The following is a 24,537-nucleotide window of genomic DNA, read 5'->3' as shown; positions in this document are numbered from 1 at the left end:
GAAAGGACCTTTGAGCCCATCCAGTGCTACCCCCTGCCATGGCAGGGACACCTTCCACTGTCCCAGGGTGCCCCCAGCCCCAATGTCCAGCCTGGCCTTGGGCACTGCCAGGGATCCAGGGGCATCCACAGCTCTGGGCACCCTTCCCCACCCTCCCAGGGAAGAGTTTCCTCCCAATATCCCATCTAACCCCACCCTCCTTCAGCTTAAAGGCATTCCCCCTTGTTCTGTCAGTCTGGGCCCTTGTGGAAAGTTTGGCAGACATTAAATGGAAATCAAATAACAAAATGAAATCCAACATAAAAAGACATCAGAGTGTGCTGTGTTCTGAAGTTCTCCCAAGGCCTCTGCCTCATCGGCCCCGCTTCCCCCTGACCACTACCAAAACATTCACCACAAGAATTCCATTCATTATTTACCTTTTAGTGCTGCTGTAAGCTGCTGCCCCAACACCTGACACTTGTTAATTTATGGTGTTTAAATGCCTGAGACCACATAAAAATTAATCCAGGTAAAGGCTACGACAAGGCACGATGTCAAATGGAACCTCAGAGCTGTTCACTCAAAGTCTGTATTTCATTTTTTTTAGCCCACACCACTCACAAGTTATCTGAACATAAGACAATCAAAATAAAAAAGAAAAATGGGACTAAAATGTGCTCTTRGTGAAGCACTTTTTCCCACCCAGAATTAAGGATTCAGCTCTCTCCTGGAGGAGCCTGTGCTGTGTGTAAGCAACATGTCCTATAAAATAATTATAGCACCAAACAGAACTTGCAGGAGTGTTTGAACAGCAATTCTTCATTTAGGTTAATGTTTTGGGCAAGAAGGGAAGAGCAACAGAGATTTCAGTTTGTAAAWTTCTGGAGRAACTTGCAMTTATGACYGAAGCTGAGCTGGCTGACAAGGCARAAGCAGCAACAGCAATTCTGCTGCAACCTGTCCACAGCAGCTCCCTCCCTTCCTAGATGTTTCATCCCTCCCTGAAAAACCATGACACTGATGGCACCTCGGGGTGCCACTCAGCATTCACAGGGACACATCAGAGTCTCCTCCTGGTGGGTCTGCCTAAAACTGAGTTGAGACTTTTGCCAACAGCTCAGATCATCAACTTTTAAGAACAAAATATTTTGGTAAAGCAGAGATTCCAAGATGCCCTCAGAGCCCATCCTGTGCCAGGGCTCAAAGCCACACTCTGTGTGTCCCCCCCACCTTTACCTTGCCGATTGAAATCCATGGGCGGCTGTTTGCAGTCCTGAGCTCTGTGCCCGCTGGCCCCGCAGTTGTAACAGGAGAGGTTCCCGTTTTTTTTGTGACTCGACCCGTTGCCRTTGCCCATCATTCCCTGCGCCTGGTACACCCCGGCCGTGCCCATAAAGTTCTGCATGGGGGGCACGGCGAAGGTGGACTGTCCGGCCATGACGGAATCGGGGGCCAGGCCGCTGTTGTAGGCCGTGTGCACCACGGGGAACGTGGTGCTGCTGTTGTACTGCTGCGTGTTGATGTAGCCGTTGCTACACAGGGGGTTGAAGGGCAGGAAAGGGAAAGTAAACATGGAAGGTCCTGAAAAGGGGTGCTGGAAATAGTTGGCGTAGCTGACGGTCATGCCGCTGGAGCCGCAGTTGCCGCTGCAGCCGCAGGAGCTGCACACCATGCARCCGGGCGGCTGCGGCGGCGGCTGCTGGTGGTGGTGGTGATGGTGGTTCTGGTTGGGCACGGGGACGCTGCCGGCAGAGCCGCYGCTGCTGCTGCTGCTGCTGCTGCTGCTGCTGTAGAAGTTGCTGTCGGCGCCGGAGGAGAGCGTGGGGCTGGAGCTGGGCGCGGGGCAGCTGGGCAGGTTGGCCATGGTGGTGAAGGACGGCGATGGGTGGCTGCTGGAGGAGGCCGCGTTGCTGTTGGCGCAGAAGCTGCCCTGCATGGGCGCCACGGGCACGCTGCTCATGGCAGAAAAGGCAACTTTGGTGTTGGCTGTGTACAGAGCAGTCCGGGGGTTGATTATTGCGGGGGACACCGTTATTTGCATATTACTGGAGCAGGAAGTCTGTCCGGCCATGGCRGAGTCGGTGGGAAGAGAGGACGACACCAGGAGTTTGATGGGCGGACGAGCCACGTGGAAGACTGTGCTGGACGTCACGGTGGCGGCGGTGCTCGTCTCCACGATGAGTCCTGGCTGCTGAGCTGGTTTGATCACTCTGTCCAGAGTGGAAGCGTGGACGACTTTGGTCCGAGGCCCAAAGTTCATGGTGGACGTGGGGGAGCTGCTCTCGGTGCCCCCCGACAGCACCTGCAGGGGCTGGTGCGGGGAGGACGCGGCCATGACATCCACCACGGCATTCCCAAAGCCCTTTTCCATCTTTATGCTGCCCCTCGAGCTGGGAGAGACTTTATTCCTTTCTTCCAAAGACAGAAGGGAGTGCACGGAGGACGAGAGCAGCTTCATGTCCGCAGAGCCGCGCTCGGGTTTGTGCACGGAGCTGAGCATGCGGATGGGGGCCATGTGGGAGGGCGTGGGGGACAACATCTGCATGGGCAGCGCGTGGTGGCCACCGGGGCCCGAGCCAGCATCGTTCTGCACAGGCAGCACCTGGGCCGTGGGCCTGGCCGAGCTYGAGGGGAAATGGTTCAGCAACATCACCGGCTTCTCCTTGTCCGTGGCGTCCAGGTGGAGCTCCAGGCCTGGGGAGAGAGGAGCGGTGAGGCCAGCCCTGGGCACGGCCGGGGGCACGGCTGGGGGGTTGTGCTTACGTCTCTCGTTCTCCTCGGCGCTGTCCGAGCTCTCCTCCCGTGCCTGGATGCCCATGGGGCTGGAGCTGGAGCTGGAGTACTCGGAGGAGCTGCCCTCGCGGGGCAGGGGGTGCCCCGGCTGATCCACATCCACCCGCAGCTCTGCAGGGACAGGGGCATATGKGCATATGAATTGGAAAATTTTAAAATTTACACTGTAGAATCTTGGTGCTGTCTTTTTCAAATGTAACAGGAGCTTATATTATTTTGCTATTCCTTTGCAAGTTTTAGTTCATGCTTGGTTAAGCYGATTCTTTTTACAATAACTGAAAAATCCTGTTTTAAAAGCACAGGAGGTATTCTGGCCTATATCAAGCATGGAAATGCAACAGAAATTGTAGCTTGAAATTGTATTTTGTAGAAAAATATGCTTTTATCTTAAATGACGCTGATGGCACCAACAGGGTGACACTCAGCATTCACAGGGACACATCAGAGGGGAACAGCCTGACCACAGCAGCTGCCCGTTCCCACGGGAACCATGCAGAACAAATTGCTTTATATGGCCCCCAATAATCACCGAAATCAGACTTTGTGCTTGCGCCCTATTAAGCCAAAGGCTTTTGGAGGATAAATCTTGGGGAGGAAGCWGCACAGGACTGAGCTGACCCTCGTGCAGGGCCAGCTGAGCCCCCGGAGCCCAGCAGGGTCTCCTGCTGCCCTTACCTGCGGCGTGGTTGCCCCGGATGCTCTGGATGGGCCCCACGTGGGAAGTGGGGGGAACCCTGGCCACCCCACTGCTGGGCACTGAGGAAGCTGCTGAGGGGTTTAGGCACCGTTTTTCTGATTTCTCCCTACAGGGTGATGGGAGAGAAGTGTGAAGAGACAGAAATTGGCTAAAACACGGCCACAAATAAATCCATTTCTGAATGAAACCAAAGCAGACAAAGCCCATTAAACAACCACTGATGCTGTGCTCATTTCAAATGGAAACTCTTGGAAATCACATCAGTGCTGACCATAACTGCCAGCAGTTAGGGCTGGACTGTTTGCCATCTGATTACAGCACTAATGCTCTTATTTGTGCAGGGTAAAACATCACCAAATCCCAACTAAATTCTAAAATTATGTTAGCACATCCCAAACCCAGCCCTGCACACCAAACCCAAAGAGAAAACAAACRCAGTCCCAAGTTTTCCTTTTCCAAACACACTCTGGAAAAACTAAGACTGCTGAAAAATACTGCCAAGGAGCTCTGACAAATGGGCATGGATTTGGATTTCTAATTGCTTTTTAAGTAACAGCAGTAGCTGCAGAATAAACAYGTCTCTGTAAGTGGAGATGCAAAAACCAGGACAATCTGTTGCATCAGTGTCCCCAAAAGGCTGTCACAGCTGCCTGGGTCACCGTGGGACACTGAGGCAGCTCCCAAAGTAGCAGTGCTCCATCCGCATGGATTGGAGCCAAAAAATTGTCACTTCCTAGGAAAAAAAAAGTCCTGCTGGACACCCTGATTTTGCTCCCTCTGGACTTCCAAACCAAGAGCTCACAGCAATCTTAGGTGGGTAGYCCAAAATCTTTGCAGTAACTGATAYAAGTTTAAAAACACCTAAASAAAATATGTATTTTTTGTAATTATTTTAAAATTCAGTAGCAGCAGTAACAAGTACTGAATATTGTTTAGTAAGGGAAATAAACATCATCCATATCTCCAGGTAGGAATCCTGGTAGCGTTTTGCTCTGGGAAGCAAAACCACTGTAAAACTTGCATTTTATGACCTTAAAAAAAAGAGTTCTCCCAGCTCTCACTTACTTCTCCAGCTCTAGTTGGGTCTTGAGCTTCTTCTTTGCTCCCATGGTGAGAGACTCAAACTTATTCAGATCTTCCTCAGTAAGACTCAGAAACTTGGAAAGAAAAAATATATGCTTAGTTTTAAACCTGGTATATTCTTATTCCCATTTTCAGTGAAGAGCAATTCCAAAAGGCAACTCTAAAGCCATTTTTACATTCAAAGAAACCCTTTACTCCAGTTTTCAATTATGGAATCAGTGTAAAAGGGAAGTGTGGGGGACTGGCAGAAAGAAAGAACAAGTGTAGATTTCATTTAATTAGGTGTGTGCTTGTATTAACCAGTCACGATAAAGAGGAAATAACTCATGTACATATTAAAATAGAATTAAATTCAAATAGAACTTGGTGCTATCAGTGAATTTAAAGATCTTAAAAAAACAGTTTTCCCAGTGTGTCATTAACCACCGAAGTGCAGTGGAAAATATATTCCAATAGTAAATTTTATAATAAAATATAGAGATAGGTACAGACATTTATATTATAATGTAATTAAAATGAAAGCCAGCGAAGCATGCACAATGATAATTGCTTTTAAAAAATATWCTGGAACCTGCAGTTTTACTACTTTATTAAAGAAAAAAACCCAGTATAGTTCCCTCTGTATTATGAAGAAAATTAAATCAGAAGACTCTGGTAAGAGATTATAATTAAATCTATAAAATATTCTGTAAGCAGCTCAGCCCAAAGCTCTCCATCCACTGGAGGGCGTTCCAGACCAAAAGACAGGACAAGAAATTTCCCAATGGAGCTGGAAAATGCTCTAAAACATTGTTTAGATAAAATCCAGCCAACACGGGTGTTATTTGGGACTCTAACAATGCAAAGAACATAAGAGATGATTTTTCCACAGGAAGCAAACCTCACTCACTCATTCATGTTCACATTCATGCCACGAGTCTCTGAAAATCTATTTTTTAAAAACAAGGATAACCAAATATTTTGGGAGAAAAATCAAGAAGTGGAAATTAAAAAAATCAACAGATTTAGCTGTCTACTGCACACAAAGGGATGAGCAGGGAATTCTAAGGCAGCATCCAAGCTGGATCTCCAAGCATTCCATGAAGAAGCCTGGGAGAGGCAGCAGTTGCTGGACAGCCTGGACAAGATACAGAGTAAAACCAGCAAGAAGGTTTTTTTCATCAATTCATTCCTGCTTTCAGAAAGTGAAAACCTCCCCAGGAAGTKCCAGAAACTCGTGTGATCCTCAGTGCAGATGTCTCCAGCCTGGGAAACATGGGGATGATTGAAAATCTGGCCGYTTTCCCCCATTTCCTGCCCTACCTTTTCCATGGTGAGCTGTTTGAAGACGGGGTAATACTTGTGCAAGCGCAGCTTCCTGAGCCAGTCCAGGATCCCGTTTTGCTCCTGTGTCTGAGGGGTTTGAGGGCTGGAAGACATCAGCATGGCTGGAGAGGAGGTGTCCATTTGGGAACGATAGCCCAGWGAGGAGCTGGAGCCTGCAGAGTGGGAGCAGTGGGGCAGAGCGACGGGAGCAGTGCCTGAGTGCTGCACGTGGTTCTGGGAGGACTGAATTCCAGCCACCCCACAGACGGGTCTGAAAAAGGGGAAAAAGGGGTGGATTTAGCATGCTGGAGAAGCTGTGTCACCCAGAGTGACAGAGAAATTGGGATTCTGGGAAAAACTGATYTGTTAGATCCGAGCTACAGATTTGCCCTGTTCCATAGCTCAGTAAAACAGGGCAGTTCTGGCAAGAGGGGGAAGCTCATCTTCACCTTAAAAAAAATTTCCTTCAATAATTTCCTTCAATAATTACAGATATTAAATATTCTGCTGCCTCTCTGTGATTTTAAAAAAAGGTTCAGAGAGAATGGCCATGCTCCAGCTTTGCATTTTAAAAGGAAGCCCCAATATAATCCCATGGAAATTTTTAATCTTTCCATATAGAAGCGGCAAAAAAAGCCACAATATTGGATCCTTGGAGGGRGGCTGGGTTTTGTTGGAGAACAAGAAAATGGCCTCTTAAGGGAATGAGTTGTAAACAAGATAAATATTTCACCTTCCAGATGTTCCCAGCGTAGTTCCTACTTTATAAAGGGAGGGGTTGCCAGGATCTGGAAACAAAGAACACAGTTACAAATAGCATCAGTTTAGGAAATGCACATCAGTACAAAAATAAAAATTYGAAACTTTATTTCCACTCACTTGAGCTCTGAAGTTGCTGTGAGGGAGATGAAGTGCTGAAGAACTTCCTGACGTGGTCGTTTTTCACCACATGGGAAGGGAACGGGGCCAGGTACCTGCAGCCAACAAAACCCCTGCTCTGTAAAGGCCTCCCAAATCCATCAGCATTGTACTCTGGACAGCACAGTTGGAAGTTAGATTGGAAATTTAAAAGCTGAACCACACCATGCAATTCTAAATTCTGGAAATTGATGGATRTTCTTATCCTTAATACTAAACCCTGTTATCCCTGGGTTGTTTTCACTCTGTTGGGTGTTTCAGTAAAGATGCCTCATTTAGGAGCCCTGAACACTTCTAAGGCAGAAAATGTTTAAATGTAAACTTGAAAATTGCCTTTCAAATGCAGAAACCTGAGGAATATAAAATAGAGATGGATCTGTTATTGAATTTTCTCCTCTTGGAGATAAACAGCAGATGCAGAGTCTGGCAGTTTAGGGAAAAACTTATGTCACGTTTTCCCTGTGCCTCTTTTAAGGGAAAAAAAGACCTTAGAGCAGCATTCCAGTGTGTAAAGGGCCCTACAGAAGGGCTGAGGAGGGACTCTGGACAAGAGATGGAGTGGCAGGACAAGGGGAAWGGCTTTAAGCTGAAAGAGGGTGGATTTAGATGGGATATTGGAAAGAAATCCTCCCCTGCTGAGGCCCAGGGTGCCGAGAGAAGCTGTGGGTGCCCCTGGATCCCGGCAGTGCCCAGGGCCAGGCTGGACAGGATTTGGAGCACCCTGGGACAGTGGAAGATGTCCCTGCCATGCCATGGGATGAGCCTGAAAATCCCTTCAACCCAAACCATGAAAAAACACCMATCTCCTAAACCTCTGCACCTCCACACAGCCAGAGGTGTTTCCCTGCTGGAAACCCCTGAGCTGATCCCAGAATTTCCCAAGTGAGCAGAGCCTGAGAGCAGCTCTTTCCCTGCTGCAGCTGAGCTCTGGCAGTGCAGGGTGCTGCCCCATTAACCCAGATTTGTGCAGGCTGTTGTTCCTAAACAGCAGCCACGCACATTCCCCAATTTTCCTTGCAGAATTCCTTGCTCTTGGAGCACAGCGAGGGAACAGGAATGCTGCTTGCCATGAAAAATAACCCAGGCATGCACCTGCTGCCTATGGAAAACTAATGCCCACCATGGCTTAGAAGAAATGTAAAGAAGAAGCTCTAATAAAGTTAATTAATATTTTAAAGTGCTGTTTAATATTATAATAATATCRTATTAGGATCRGAATAATATTAATATTACAATGATCTCATTTTGCATAGATAAAGATAGCAGGAGCTGAAAAGAACTGAAGTCCCTCCAATTTTCCTAGGAAAATCATTTTAATGTTTAGAAAGATCTGATGTGATCTACCACAGATTAAGATATTTAAAATACTGGTTTATATTAAATAATGGCCAGATGATTTGTGATAATTGGAGGAGGTACAACAAAGGATTCAGAATTTTCTTAGCTTTAAAGGCTTCCCAAAATGTAATCATTTAATGATATCTAAATACATAGCCACCTTTTTAAAATTAAAGTAAAATAAACACCACAACAACCTAAAACAACTGAGACAATAAAAACTCTGTGAAGGAGTAAAGGGGAAAAAAATCCCCACAACCCATTCCTCAATACAGATGGATGAATATTCAAGCTGCTATTTTTTTCCTGAGTTTTGAGGGATTGTTTTAAGCAATTCTGGCTATTTTTGAGTCCAAAATAAACTTATGCAAAGCCAGTGATCCTCTCTTTGTTTTTCACAAGGAATGAGGAAATATCAGTTCTCCAGGAAGCTTAATACAGAATATTATTACCATCTGTATTTCTGAAGAAAAAATTCCTGAAAAATTGCTATGAACTGTAATTAATGGAACTGTAATTAATGGAACATCAAGGAAAAAAGCTWAGGATCAGGTTCTAATTTCTTTTCAGTAATTTAGAATATGAAGATAATGGTTCTATTTCTTGGGKTTTTTTTTTTCCTTTCTTTTTTTGGTGAGAGAAGCCAAGGATCAGGATAAAAAAAAAMCAAAAAAAMCACAAAATCCCAGCATACCTCAGGTCTGATTCCAGGTCCATATGGTTCCGTTCCAGGTAAAATGAATCTGGACCAGCTAGGCAGGGAATGAATTTCTCCAAGTTTTCTTCTGGATACAGCTGAGATAGCTRAAAGGGGAGGATATTACAAATAAAAAGTGAAAAGAAATCTTGTTATTTCTATGAGATTCAAGCCACTGCTACTTATAAGTCAAATATTTTACGAAATTTAATCTGAATTATCTTGGCACATTTTGAAAAGTATCATTGAACAAAATTATGGAGCGGGACAAAACATTTTTTTTCATTTTGAAAGTGTTTTTCTTATCATCTTTACCTTTGAAATAAATTCAGTCACTTCAGCAGAAGATTTGGTTACCAACGTCACTGAAGAATCAGACCACAGGACCTTGGGGAGGAGCAAGAAGGAGTTGGTTTAATAATTCATTTAATTCGGTTCCTAAAAATTCAATATTTGGCATCAACCRTCCCTCACAGATCTTGTGATGGGTGATATCAATAAGGAAATATTTATTTTTTTTGTGCACGAGGACGAAACTGCTGGCCAATTCTTGCTGGGTTTCCATTTAACAGCTCTTTTGGATGCTTGGAAAAGCCCCTCAGAGTTTACACACTGCAGACACCCAGAGTTAAGCAACCAAGCCCGGAGTAATGGAATTTTTTTCCCTCATTATTGTTAAAGAAAACAGCTGCTTTGTAGGATCTGCTTTCCAACAGGAAYGACTCCCCCCACACAAGGCTGCTATTGCTAATTAATCAACTCCATATGCCATGAGAAATCAGGAATGGCAGCAAAAAAMCAGGTAAAACCTTCCCAAGGAAACCTGGAACTCCTGCTCCAGACTCCATCTTATCCATCCCCTAAAAAAGGGGAATATTCAGTATTTCATCCCCCACAAACATCATCCTGAGATACTGAGGCATTTATTGCTGGGGAGATGAAGTTTGAGCGAGCCAAAAATCAGGATTTCTTGGCATAGGGAACATCAGAATGAGGCAGGACAGGAATGGGTCCCTCTGGATCCCAAATATCCATTGGAGAAGRAGCATCCATAGGGAAGGAGCTGGGTGGATGTTTCAGGATCACACAGCACTCTCTCACATGACATTAGTTTCAATGACAACTGAAAACATACACAAAAGTTTTTCCAGCCATCCAAAAGCTGCCAAAATGAGTGGGGAGAGGAGAGCATTTCAAAATATATTACATAAGGGAGGAATTTCCTCTCGGCAGAGCTGTTACACAAAAAGAAAGGGGGAAAAAAAGAGAAGAAGAAAGAAAAACTTGAGCAGTTTTATCAAGTTTGTGGGGGTTTTTTTAACATTTGTGACAAATAAATATATTTTCAAATTTGCGAGGAATTTCAGAAAATATAGGAAAATATTCCTTTTTTGTTAGTTCTGTTAGTTTGGTAATAACCCAAAAATTGTCGTGACTTCTGTTTTAACTTGAATTTTCAATACTTATAAAACAATAATGTGAACTGTAAATGAAGGGAACAATAGCACTGCAAACACTCAACTGCTCCATCCATCGACCTGCTATTCCCAAGCTCCTAAACAGAACAAAAACATTCCATTATTGGGTTTTTAAACCAGAAAACTGCAATTTATGGGCTCAGCTGAAGTCTCTGCTCTCCCTTCAGTTCAAGCTGTCAAGACAAACACTGGGTACAGTAACTTCTGTTATTTATAGAAAAATTTGTAATAGGAAAAGAAGTTTCACGAGATCTTAATTGGAGTGGAGACAACTGCAGGCTTCATACAGAGTTTGAAAAGCCCTTGGAAAAATCTTAATATTGATGACATTTGGAACAATTGGGGATTCAGGAAATTGGGGACATTCTCCATGAATGGAGTCCTGCAGAGGTTAATGCTGCCAACATCCCCACAGATGCTGAGCTGCTGCTCCTCCCTGGCTGSCAGTTTTAAGGAATAACTTGGTGAAAGTTGTGGAAAATTGGGATTCTCCAGCCCAGATCCTTTTGGGTGCTCCTTTCCTCACCYCCCGTTTAGCTCCGGGGCCTCATTAAACAAACCAAAGACGTTTTCTGGGCTGTGCATCCCGGATTTTGGAATACTTCATTCCAGCAGCACCCAGATCCATCYCTGCCATTCCCCCAGGGTTTCAGGGGATGAACTCAGCCCTCYACAGGAACTGGGAAACCACTTTTCTGGTGGTGTGTGGTGAACCACACTCATTCCACAGGCACTGCTCTCACTTCCACTCGGATCCAGGCTGGTTCCTGTTCTGCCTTTCCTGCTGAATCAACGTCCCCTTTGCATGGAAAGGTTTTTATGCCCTTTGGAAATGCTTTTAGACAATTGTGAAAGTCGCCTTCCAGTCAAGTTCTTGCCTCACAGAGTTTTCCTCAAGCCTGGAATAATTTCCAAACTTTTCTGCACTYTCCAACCTTTTGGAACCATATCCCACAGGTTGCCATCCTGCCTCTTTCCAGCAGCTGTGCCCTCGCAGCCYACATTGTTCTGAGACTTTAAATTCTCTCTGGATTCTGCATTCCAGCAGAAGAATGGATATGGATAACCATCCTGTAAGTGAGGCATCACATTTCTCCCTAAACAAAACACTTTGCACAAAAATCCTGGGTTGAAATGACTTTTTTTTTTTTGCCATTCCCCACCTAACAACCTCTGCATCATCTCCAGCCATTTATGGCTTTCAAATCAATGATTAAAAACTCMCATCTATCCCAAAGGAGCTGCTAGACCAATTTTTGGGATCCAACAACAAAGTCTGAGAATTTTCTTAACTCCTCCCTAAGTATTATTCTCCCTTTTTTCACAGGAAAAGAAACCCAAACTTACCTCAAAGGAATACTCAACATTTCTTTCATTCTTCTTGTGTGCCAGTCCCTTTAATTCCACTTTTTCAACACTCACTATGGAAAAACAAAGAGAGAAGAAGAATGATGAGGATATTCCTAAATACAGACAGGAGTGATGAGTTTTGGGAAATGCCCAGCCTTGTTTTTTGGTGCTCCAGGTGCCCTTGGACAGGAATGTTGGTACCACCACTCTGTGTTATTTCACTTCCAGCCTTGGGAAAGCTTCATTCCAAGCACTTTCAACCCAAAGAATCCAAGCAAAGTTTTTTATTTCCTCCTGGCCTTATCACCCACTGATCACTGTAATAACACACTCCACACAGATGGAATTATCTTAATAACATCATGGGATAAACACCATCCCTCCCAGGGAAAGCAGGACGAGGTAAAGGTCTCCATTCTTTCAGGGCCTGCTTTTACAAGTTCTCTGTGGTTTTACAGCTCTGTTGACATCCTGACTCCTCCCTTCCTGCAGTTTCATGGAAAACATCAGCCTCCATCAGAATAAGGTGTAAGTAAAACCAGGATCTGAGTGTGGAGAGGGTGGAATGCCAGGACAGGTCACTGCCTCCGGATATTTGATGTGCAGAATTCTTGGAGACTCCCACTTGTCAAGACACCCAGATCAGGAATTCCACCACGAAAAACTTAATGAAGATTATTTCACCGACTTTCTRTTCTCTTACAAACTTCTCCTCCCTTTTGACTGCACACATGGGGATACACACAGAAATTTTCTTACAAAAAGCCAATTTACATTGGCTTGAAACTACAAAAGCAAAATTATCCCAACCCAAAGTCAGTACAATTTTACCCGTGAGTGACAGGTGCCTGAAGGGACASGTGCTGTGCAGTTCTAACAAAAAAGTCCAGAATTCTGTTGCTTTATTTCCACAGAATCACCATTTAAAAGCTGTGTACCTGTTATCAGGATTGTTTAGACTCTCTGTTATCAGTAAGGCTCAAACCAATATTTATCTCACAGAACTTCCTCCTCAGTGCCCGACAAAACATTGCAGTGCAGAAGTTACAGCAGCAAATTGCAACAGGGACCTGTTTGTGCCATTCCCATGTCCCTGTCCCCAGTGAGGCTCCTCCTAAAGCCCATCAAGGTCCCTCTGTTTCCAAACAGTCAAGGCCTGAAGGTCTTGTTGGGGCCTTTTAAATATTTTATTGTGTCCTCARAGAATCCCAGAATGGTTTGGGTGGGAAGGGACTTAGAGASCTCACTYAGTTCCAACCCTGACACCTTCCACTGTCCCCTCTTTTTCGAGTCATATTTGCAGTGGATGTTTTTAGAGGCTCCAAATTCAGATCTACAGATGTTAGTGCCTGTCTTAACACAGAGAGAATGAACATTTCTTCTCTGTTCCCGTAACTGTTCCTCCTCCATGTAATTCCCAATTACAATTACAGCAATCCCTGGGCTGATGAATAATGTTAATTCATTACTTACTACTTTCTCCTGAACACTCTGCTTTTTGTAGAGGTTTGTTCCWCTCAAAAGATTTCAGTGGGTTCCTCTCACGCTTCTGAAATGATTTTGTGCCACATGCTGAGCACACCACAGGGATAAATCTGCTCAGCAGCCATTGCTGAGCCATCCAGACAATATTCAGTGGCGTGAAGGTTTGAATACAAAGATTTCAGCATGCAGGTTAATTTAAAAAAAAATTCTACCTCAGTACATTAATTTAAGAGAATGTAGGCCCCTCTRAATTGTGATCACAGTTAAAATACACTGAATATTGACTGGAATTGTGAGTACTAGAAAGAATTTGTAAAATGGGTATTGAGAGGGGGAATGTGATGAAGCAGTTGAAGGATGAGCAAACAGTTTGCAGAAATCCTGGTGTCAACTGCTGCAACATCTGCTTTTGAAAAACACAGCCAGTGTTATGCAACATTTGTTGTTTATAGCAAACCCAGCATCACTTTCTTGCAACTGTTCTTATCATTTGGCATTTCTAAAGGATTCAAATCCCATCTCCTCCAGCCATTCATTCTTCCTCCCCAGCAATTTGGGCAGAATTGGATTACCCAGACATAAAATTATTCCTGTTTTACACCGTGGGTTAATAACAAACCCTAAATCACCTCTGGATTTTGTGGTGCTGACAGTGACACGACCTTTTCCTGCTCAGCTTCTGGGCTCAACRTGCCCAGTGAAGAAAATCCACTGCAGTGAATTCATCCATGGAAAATGATTGCAATTAGTAAAGCAGACCTTTAGGGAAAGATTTTTGCACTAATCTAAGATTGGGTCTGTTCTAGAGCATGAAATACAGTTTGGTGTGCTGCAGAACAGGCTTTAGGCTCAACCAACAKAATAATTCCTAATATTACACAAAGAGCTCCAGGATTTTTTCCCCAGCAAGCTAAAACCATAAAAAACATCACCTGCCTAAAAAAAAATCTTGTTTCTTTTATCAAGTTGTATGTTTTTGTTCTGTGGCCTTTCATCTCTCTCTCTGTTGTTTAACTTCTGGTTGGTTTTATTAAAATAACCTTCCTAAACCTACCCTGAAGCTTAACTTTATTCAATCAGTGATACAGAACTCCGGAAGAAAAGGTGACATCCACCAGGCACAAAGGAAAAAAAAAAAAGGATTTTTATTTATTTACTGCTTTTACTCTCAAAAGCTCAAAGAGCTGACTCTACCCAGAATCCCAATAAATGAGTTCAGGAGTAGAAAAACCTTTGTACAGAATTAAGGACACATGATACTGATGGCTTTTCAGGATGCTGAATTCAGCAAAACTCCAACTTCCCAACCCAAGGGATACAAAAAGTGAAGGTTTCTAATTCAGGAAATTCCCAGAGTATATTTGCACTGGCAAAGGGGCACACAATGCTTTTTGCTGTGGAGATTTATCCATAAATATCTGGGAAATTCCAGCAGGTAAGTGGAACAGCTGGATGAGATTCCCCAGGAAATGGGGAGAGGGGAAAATGAGGGAGCTGGAGAAGCTCCAGCGAGGCTGTGACACCCTCTGTGCTCCCAGTACCTTCTGACATCATTCCTTAAGGGCTTTTTTAATCATTATTAATTATTATTACTATTTGCTGCTTTATTTAAACACTAGAGAAGCATTTTCCATGCAGTTTTGAAGTGTTCATATCATTGCATCCAGCATGGAAGGCTGAGTGTGGAACACTCCAGCACGGAGGCACAGCCAGGAATCACAGCCAGGACAGCAGCTACGTCATCCTGTCTCCTTTTCAACCACTGCCTCCCACCCCTTCCACAACATCCAGGGAAAACAGATCCAGGCAGCCTGGAGACATTTTATTCAGGTCTGTTTTCCTACTCCAGCCGGGGATTTTCACCCTTTTGGCTGATATTTCTCATCTGTAAGGTTCAGCGCCTCTGGGAAGGGACACACAATTSCCTCCCTCTCCTCACATCCAGGTGTTAAATCCTCTGGATTTCTTGCCTCCCCCTCAAAAAAAAAAATCAAGGATTTGGATCTCCTCCTCTTCCCAAAATGTCAGCAGCTACATAAAATAAAAGGCCAATTCCAACTCTCTAGGGTTTGCCATTTCTAGTTGGTCAAGGTCAGAGTAAATCTGCAGTGGATGTGGGCAAAGGTGGAAGAGATCTTGGGAAGGCACCTGAATAACCCATTGGATATTGATTTTTTTATAATTCCTTTTTCACAACTTCTGGATCAATCCTAATAAAAGGATTAGACAGATCAGTGCCTTAATCCCCATAGAGAATTTTGTGCTCCTCCTGAAAAAAAGTACAGTAATTCAAGATAAATCAGGAGTGTTGCTTGTAGCCCAGCCCTTTTCCATAATATCCAATACTTCACCACTCCATAGCTAATTTTTTTTCTTTTATTAAATCTCTGGATGCAGGCTCAGTTGATGTGGGATTTAGCATGGAAATGCCATTCTTCAGGTGGCAAAATCTGAGTCTCCTGAAACTGAACTTCCTGGTTTGTGGTACTTGACCAAAAATAGCACAAAGGCTGCAAGTTATCTTTAAGCTGGAAAAAAATCCTAAATAAAATCCTTTCTATTGGAGGCCCTAATCATAAATAATGCCTATGGAACTAAAGATAAATTAAAATTTCATTCATGAAGTTGTGCCTTCATGGAAAAAGGCATCAAACACAAGGACAGCAATTGAGTTTGTGCTGAAAAGGGCAAACAAAAGGGAGCTCATAAAACACTTTCCACATCCCTGTTTACACAGAAGTGGGAAGAAATGCAGCACCACCACTTTCACATGGCATCTCCTCTTGGTGGGCTAAAGAAAAGCTTCCAAAGCAGCATTACCCAATTCCTGCTGTCCACTGGAAGCCAAAATCTGGGAACCAAATCCCACAGAGACTCCCCACAAACCCACCAGGATTTATGTTCCCATACATACAGGCAGGAAAGAGGGGAAACAGAAAAATCCCAGTTTGTTTGCTACATGTGAAGCATATTCATGGCAACAAACCACCAGAAATTAAAGGGGTTTGTGGGGGTTTTGTTTGGTTTTTTTAACTGCTTGTAAGTCTCAGCTTAAGAGAGGTTTTTKGGGCTGTTTTCTGATCTTTCTAAAGCTTTTTATCCAGGCTGTGATGGAGAATGAAAAAACTCAGGATACCTCTTCTTCCCAGCACACACATCGATCTTCTGCACAAACACACAAGGACTAAGTTTTCTCATCACTAAATTTGATTTCCCTGTCTCCTACTTCTCRAAACTTAAATTATCCTTTAACTGGAATGCTGAAGGCCTGAGGAAATCCTGCACAATCAAAGATTAGTTTTGAGCCTGTAGGATGAGAACTGAAATCTAAATAACTCAGGGATTGATCAGCATCTTTAGGGTGCCAAGAAGTTGGTGTTGGTACAATCCCAGTAATCATTTGGGTTGGAAAAGAGCTCCAAGATCATTGAATCCAACCTGTGACTGTTTCTACCTTGTCACTGAGTGCCACATCCAGTCATTCCCTGAACACCTCCAGGGATGGGGATGATGTCCCAGGAACTCAGATCAGGCCAGACTTGTGYTTATTTATTCAAACTGCTTCCAACAAACCACAGAATGACAATATTATCTTGTAATAGCTTTGTCCCTAAAGCCAAGAAAGAGCTGGCACTGCTGATCTGTCCCTGGGATGATTTGAGAGGAAAATTTCACTGGAAGAGCATCCCAAAACTTCACTTCAAACTTCCAAACCTTGCACCCAGCAGGCCCTGAACCCCCAAATCTGGAGAGGATGACACTGAAACCATTYAACTTGAACTCTGCTCTACTCCACGAGCAGCAAAAACACACTTTGGCTTGTCCCATGACACATTAACTCCTGCACAAACCATTCCTCCCAYGAGATATCTAATCTGCATCAACTGATGGGCCAGAGTCCAGCTGCAGGATGAGCAGGAGGTGCTCACTGCTGTGGGAGGGCTGTAGGTACAGAAACTGCTGCTGGGGAGGTAAAAAATATCAAATATCCCCTTAAATGGAACTGCAGAAAATAATTCAAAGGTATAATTAACTTCATTGATGAGCCAGGGGTTTGTCTACAGAGATACCAGAGGGGAAAATGCTCCCACTCAACAGTATCGAGAAGTGTTTCAAATATTCCCTTAAAAGGAGGAAAAGAAACAAATGTTTCTTTTTGAAAATCATCTCGTTTTGCTACTTCTAAAGAAGTCAAAGGTAGGAAAGGACGGAGCAATTTTCTCTGCAGTTCATTGCATTGAGTTGTCATGGGAGAAGGACCTTTTGTGTTATATTGGTGGTGAGAAATGACATCTCAGAGCTCTCCAGAAGGATAATTTATAAAAATATTCACCTGTTTTCACATCCTACAGTGGTCATGGATGGAGAAAATATCGTGTGAAGTGGCCTAATTGGAACATTACAGTGAGCTCAAATCCCTTCTGCAAAYATAAAGTCGCTGCTTGCTAAGAAATACTTAAATTGAATATTCAGAGTGAAAAAAATAGTATTTAAATTCAAAATTAYTGAAGTTACACAGAAAAAGGAAGACACAACTCAAGTTGGACTCATTTGGATCCAGCTGAGCCTCATAACAGGATCCACCAAGGATCCACCATCCAGTTTTCTGCTGGTACCCCTTCAAATTAAAAGTGGATGAGGAGACAAAACAACTTTTCCATGGAAAAGGAAGGTGCAGCTGGGAAAAATCTCATAAGCAAACAGAACAGTTTTACAAGTTAGCAAGAAAGTCTTCTGGCTGGCTGCTCCTCAATGGGAAAACCCTGGATATTAAAGTTTCATGGACAGAATGAAAAATTTCTGTCAGCAGAGGAAAAGCTCTCAGAATTGGCATTTTTGTGTGAAAAATAAGGGTTCTCCCAACGTACAGAATATTTAAAATCAAAACCAACACATACCTCCAACATGAGCTCAGGTGACAAATCAATCCTGCTTTAATTGAACAGCAAGGCTGGAGCCTGTGAAGCCCAATATTCCACAGGAAATAATTACACAGCTTTTTTTAAAAACCATGAGCTGACTTTTGGCAGCACAGAGGAAGCAATAACACACTGGGATTGTATCACTCACCCCAACCAAATGAGGAGTTTTCATGGCCCTGCTATTTCCTCACTTGGGCTGGTTTGAGCTGCCAACTAAGTGACCTTCTTATGTTTCTCCAAAACAGACAGATATTTTAAAAATTGCCCGTATATCTCAGCTTTTAACTGAATTCATGCATTTCTGGACTAATCCTGAATGATCCTGTCAGCACTTCAGCCAACCACAAAAGTCAATCAGTTTAAAGATGGGTTGTGCAACTTSCCTGAATTCAAAAGCTTTGCTAAACCCTGAAGTGCCTGTGCTGSAGGCTGGAGAAAACTCCCATCTGGGCAGGAAAATATAAAACGCTGAAGAATCATTCAGCTGCTTTGAAAAAAAAATCAAGATATGGTTTCAAACACAATTTTGAAGGGTTTTCTTCCCAAATCCTTGAGGCCAAGAGCACTTTGCATCCCTGCTCCTGCCTGCCATGGCCACTGAGCACACAACTGAATGACAAGTTGCCTTTTTTTCTTCTTTTCTGAGTCCAAAAAAAGCTTTTGCAGAATAAATGATCCAGCAAGAGCTGCTGGACTGGCTGTATTTGTGAAACAGCTCCACTGCCTTCCTAAATCCAAGCACCAACACATGGCACTGATCTGGTGCTGGGGCTGGGAACATCCACCAAGATCTGCTGCTGAAATATGGAAAAGTGCTCTGGGTGGAGAGAGAGGTGAGGGAGAGGCAGGAAAGGCTGCAAGAGCTTGATATCATAAAAACCCAGCAATATATTCCTGAATTCAAACAGCTCTAATCAAGCATTGATGCAGCTCTTCAGAWTATCAGGCAGAACACAGGGAAAAAGGAATCCTCAAGGATGGGTTTAAATACCATGGAAACTATTTGACATTTTCAGGCATGGTTTTAGGTAAAYATGGGTGACATTGAAGGTTTAAAGTTATCCTACAATGAATTCAGAGTATCAGTCACAGTGAGGTTCAACACGTGCTCAGATTTTGTGGTTTGGGGGCTGCATTTTTAAAGGACTCTGGGAATTTAATTTGCACACTGTATTTACTGCCTAATTCCACATGGAACTGCAGTTAATGAACTGTTTGCATACAACTGAGAAGTTTTGAATGCAGCTGTGGACTTTATTTGCTCAGGGATGCAGACTCATCTTCCTTTTCCCACTTAGCACAGAAATATAGAAGAGAATTTCTACAAAAGTGACCAAAACCCCAAACTCTGGGGTGAAGGGCAGCTTCAATAAGCACTAACATCCATCCTTGTACAGGCAATTTAAATAAGCAGGCTGTCTGTGTTGAATTTATCTAACAAAAACATCTCTGCAATCAAGAGAAATGTTCAACTTYAGATATAAATAATTTTACTTTCTGGGTAAGCAAGATGCAGTTGTATATTTAGTCTGGTTTTATCTGATGGAGTGCTTATTTTATTTACTATTCTTAGAGCATTTTTAAACAAAATGTTGGCTTTGTTTCTCATTCTTAAGAGAAGCTTTGCTCATCACAGAGAAATCTCCTGCTTTTCCCCAGAMAGGATTTTCTCTGGCACATAAAATTCCCTGAGGCCCCTCAAACCCAAGGTGAGCCTCAGGATTAATCCTGAGCTGAATGTTGTATTCAGCTACAAAATTACACATGCAAAGTCAGTTTTCCATGGAAAACTTTCATTTTTGTGCTGAGGTGCAGCAAAGGCCAAAAACCCCAGATTTCCCTAAATCCCAAACATCACMAGAGGAACAAACCCAGCTCAGCTGAAGCCTTTGAAGTTTGAGGTGTGCACGGAGCAGCCGCTTACCCTGAGCTCTGAGAGAGGATTCCAACCTCAGAAAAGAAACCAGGATGGGGGAAAAAGGGCCACAGAGCTGGCGACCTGAGCTGGGACTCTGAGCTGGTGTTTGCTTTGAAGTTTGGAGCAATGYCCTAAATACCAAGGGACAAATCGAGTCTCACACAGTGAAATAATGCACCAAAGCACCTTTGGCTGYAGCCTGAAGTGACTACAAACCTTTTTCTGGAGGTGAGGAAAATGAGAACTGAGCTAAAGCTGTTACTACCCATTAGTTTTCCTTCATCACTCAAGATTTTACTCACTYCATGAATGAATGAAGCTGATTTAAGACCACTTAGCTAATCACAATCAGTGCTGYTCTATTAAAACATCCCATCCCTCACTGCATAAACCCAACCCCAAYTGCATCCGATGAGCACAACTTAAACCCCAAAGTCCCCAAAGCAGGAGCTGAGTGCCACATATATAAATATACATTTCCCCTACCACAGGGGGGATTTGTTTGCCAGCCTGAGGGTGCATTTTGTAACCATATATCGGCATGGCTGGAGCCCCGAGGGAKGGGATGAGGCTGCAGCTGCTCAGCCAACGTGCCCTGGCTCGAAGGGCATCTGGTGCTAAACCACCACAACCCCGGGATCAGATGGCTCCAAGCCTGGCCCAGGGATTCCTACCCCTACCCAAAGGAGTTCAGAGATTCCAGCTGCAGGGAAAATGCAGMATTTCAGTCTCCACGGCAGATGAACGGAGCAGCTTGCCTGCTTTGGAAGRGCTGCTCCAGGCCAGCAGGGTTTAATGCTCCTGTAAATAAGCACGTGCTGTTTGCTGCATTTTTGAGACCAGGCTCAGCCCTGGAAACTCATGACTAAAGCTGCAATAACAAGGAGGAGCAGCAAGGACAAAGTCATTTTATAGCAGCTTCGATTTTTATTTTCTAAGGAACGATAGCCTTGTTAACAACAACAAAAAAAAATTCTCTTAGCACACTATGTGAAAACACCAGACGAAGGGACTCATGTGGAATAGAAAAATCCTTGAGTACAGACAGTCTTGCCAAGAGCCACAAATGCATTCAAGTGCTCAGTTCAGTCAGAAACAAATATCCCTGTACAGCCACTTCTGTGAGGTTCCCCTTTTGTGGCAAGAAGGGCCCAGTACATTTTCGTGTCTTTGTTCTCAGGCTTTAATATTCTCGTTCCTTTTTTTTACTTCTGTACAAGTTATTGATCCTTATTTCTGGAGCCCAGACAAGATTTGACCAGTGATKCAAAGAGACAGAAGGAAAGTTCTAATTCAGTTAAACTGATTTGGAGACACTACATAACTATGAGACAATTGTAACCCGTCTATGAGGCAAATACAGGAGGGAAAAGCCCAAAGTAGATTTTATTCATATTTGCCAGGGCAATGAGAATGCCTAGAAACTGAGGTAAAAAGAGTGGAAAAACCACCAAACTTTATCTACTAAAAGCCTCCAAGCTTTGAATCTCCACATTTCCCAGTAAATTCTTCAGCAGRGCCTACAGAATGAAACCAACCCCACTTCTAGCAAAAATGAGTGTTTAAAGCTCTGGGTCCCCACCTTTTGCAACATTTGGATACCCAGAAAATCCCTGAACTCTTTCAGAACAGGGACAGGAAGAAACACAAACCTGGAGCTCTCCAAGCCACTAAGGTCTTTCACACCCACTGGTTTTGCACACAAATTCATTTATTGCACTTTTCCTCAGGCTTGTTCACAAGGGTTGGATTGTAAACAACCCTGCTGGAATGATACACCTGGAATAATCCACCCCCAGGAGTGGAAAACACAATAGGGAGAAACTCTGAAGGCCCTGTTGTGTTTTCTGCCATTTCCTTTCAGCTGGGGATATTAATGATGTAATTTTAGCAGGGCTGCCCCTCTGAGTGCTGGTTAAAAATAGCACCCACACCCTCCACTGATGAAATGCATCCACTCCAGGCAGGGAAGTCGTGCAGCACAGCAAGTCCTCTCCTTTTTTTTTTCCAGGGAGAGATAAAAGAACAAATCAGAAAGCAAATGAAACATTAACCTTTTAGCTTAGCATTTCTGTGCACCCAAAAAAGAAAATTTCCTTTAATCAAAAGCATTGTCTTGCATAATTACAGCCTGCAACTCTCCAGCTTAAAAGAACAAGAGAAAATGAAATTTGAAATGAAAATTCAAAGCACCTAAACAATGCCAAAGTCGACTATTTTGTCTCCTCTACTTGTGTGGCACAAAGTAGCAGATCTACCATGTGGATCAGATCCAGAATTCCATKAAATGCTCCTTGTTCATACAGGTTTGGGGCAGTTGCACCCCTAAACTTCCCCCAATTCCCCGTATCTGCAATCCCCAAAAGAGATTTCACTCTCAGTTTGCTYCTGAGCCTCAATCCATGAACAGCTCCAGCTGCTTCCCTTCCCAACAGCTGTCCAGTCTCTCCAGCCAGGGCTCAGGATCAGCCTCTGCTCTGGCATTTTCCACCATTTGCCATTTATCAAAACTGCATTAAGCTGTCATTAAACACAAGAACACAACTTCCTTTAAACAACGGAATTAATGGATAAAATTCCACTGCTTTGACTCTTCTCAGCTTTTTACTTTCAAATCAAAGAATTGTCTGGGTGGGAAGGGACCTTGAAGCTCATCCCATTCCATCCCTGCAGGGACACCTTCCACTGTCCCAGGGTGCTCCAAACCCCATCCAGCCTGGCCTTGGACACTTCCAGGGATCCAGGGGCAGCCACAGCTTCTTTGAGAAATACATTCCAGGGCTCCCCACCCTCACAGCCAAGAATTCCTTCCCAATATCCAATCCAAACCCATTCTCCTTCAGTTTGAAGCCATCCCCCCTTGTCCCATCACTCCAGATCCTGATAAAGAGCCCTTCTCCAGCCTCACTGCAGGCTGAACAGCCCCAACTSTATTATTTTATTATTTCCAGTTCCCAATATCACCCATTTCTCCAGTCCTACAATATTTGGTAGCTTTTCCCTTCCCAAATTACAGCCTCCCATGTCTGAAGAGCAAAGCCCCCATGTGAGCTTTTAATACTGACATCAAAGGCAAGCAAGAAACCTCAGATTTATTTTAAATACACAGAAATGTTCAGGTCTGGACCCAAAAATCTGTGAGAGATCACACCATTTTTAACTTGTATATTCAGATACCTGTAAAAACTCCAGCTACCTATTGAGAAAATTATTGTACTTTAAGCCTATTACCCTCAGCTTTTAGAGGCAAGAACTCATCTAAATGGAAAGGTAGATGGAAATGAAAAATGTGCCTTGGAAAATGGGGGGATTTAAGAATAAACTGTTAAGGGAAAGGAAGAAACATTTACCAGCTAACAAGWAACCAGCTGTAAAAGCTTCCTAAGCATGACATGCACCAGAAAATTGCCATTTAGTCATTAGTGCAGTGGTGACAGTATGTAAAATGGGCAGGGACGTGCTGGATTTCTAGGAATAAATGTGAATCACTCCTGTTTTCTTCCCTAAAGTGGCAATTTTTACCCAATTTCATTGAAGGGATATGTGGGCCTAGATAGGATAAGCAATTTGAAATTCTTTCCGAAATTCTTGCGTGCCTCTGTTGAGGATGGCAGCAAAAGGAGCTATTCCAGAACAGACATTCCCAGATGTTCYAGGGTGCTGCATTCTGAAGGCATGAGGAACAGCTGAGCATTTTTGAGCATTTCTCAAATCCCTCATTCAATCTGCAGACAGCAAATATGGGAATGTCAGCCCCACTGAGCCATTTCCCGAGAGGTGGTAGCAGGAAAATGCTTGATATCCATTATTTTAGGGGAATATGGTRTAGACACACCTAAAACTGCTTAGAGGAAATGGAAGAATCCTCTGTGATATGAACTCATAAAGAGTCACAGATAAACACACAGAGCATCATCTTCCACTGCAGCTCCTGGCCAAGGGCTGAGCTGGGAGTCCTCCMTGGRGAGCACAAAGGGCTGACCCRGGCAAGGAATTGGRGCCATGGGTTACAAACATCACAARGARYRTTTTCAGAATTGCASAGAAAGGTTGTGACAGTTGCTGCATGAGCAGACAGCCACCTCCCCACCCAGTCAGGAGTGTCCAYGCTGCTCCCTCCTCTCCCTTTCCATCCTGTCACAGCCAGCCCAGATCTCTCCTGACAGGGCTTGTTATGGGCAAAAAGAGGTAATGAGGGTGACAAATACTGACTCCAGCCTCAAAAGAGTATAAAAGTTAACTTATTAACAGTTGACAGCATCAATTTGCCAGAGTCCAAGTGCAGCCCCAGCGTGAGGAGCTCCACTCCCAGCTCTACAACAGCCCAAGGATRAGCCACTCACCCTGGCTTTGGGGACAGGAAATGAATGGGCTTCTGGATGCAGAGGACAATTAAAACTTGAGGTAAAAAGCAACATTTCTGATGTTTTTTAAACTCTAAACTTGAGTATTGCCTTTATTGCAAAATCAAACMTCCAACCTAAACTGAACTCCCAACTCCAGATTGAGCAATGTGATTTATGCATCATAAAGGCTTCAAGAAATTCCTTAACGTACAACAATCTTTAGCA

At 43.7% G+C, this 24,537-nt stretch overlaps 1 protein-coding gene across 1 annotated transcript in view; it reads right to left on the bottom strand.

The window, feature by feature from the left end:
• The window catches only part of ZCCHC14 (zinc finger CCHC-type containing 14), a 47,507-nt gene that overhangs the window by 4,302 nt on the left and 18,668 nt on the right, over positions 1 to 24,537 (bottom strand). Inside the window, exons 3-12 of the mRNA XM_057382941.1 lie at positions 11,639 to 11,712; positions 9,129 to 9,200; positions 8,811 to 8,920; positions 6,740 to 6,834; positions 6,594 to 6,648; positions 5,858 to 6,131; positions 4,538 to 4,629; positions 3,451 to 3,578; positions 2,746 to 2,886; positions 1,219 to 2,676 (exon numbers count right to left, since the gene is read on the bottom strand). Of these exons, the coding sequence (XP_057238924.1) occupies positions 1,219 to 2,676; positions 2,746 to 2,886; positions 3,451 to 3,578; positions 4,538 to 4,629; positions 5,858 to 6,131; positions 6,594 to 6,648; positions 6,740 to 6,834; positions 8,811 to 8,920; positions 9,129 to 9,200; positions 11,639 to 11,712 (2,499 nt within the window). The remainder of the gene's footprint in view (positions 1 to 1,218; positions 2,677 to 2,745; positions 2,887 to 3,450; positions 3,579 to 4,537; positions 4,630 to 5,857; positions 6,132 to 6,593; positions 6,649 to 6,739; positions 6,835 to 8,810; positions 8,921 to 9,128; positions 9,201 to 11,638; positions 11,713 to 24,537) is intronic.

The sequence above is a fragment of the Malurus melanocephalus genome, unplaced genomic scaffold (genome assembly GCF_030028575.1).
Source record: "Malurus melanocephalus ecotype Western Australia unplaced genomic scaffold, MMel_1.1 scaffold_593, whole genome shotgun sequence".
NCBI lineage: Eukaryota > Metazoa > Chordata > Aves > Passeriformes > Maluridae > Malurus > Malurus melanocephalus.
The sequence above is the reverse complement of the archived record's forward strand: the minus strand, read 5'-3'. Positions and strand labels throughout refer to the sequence as shown.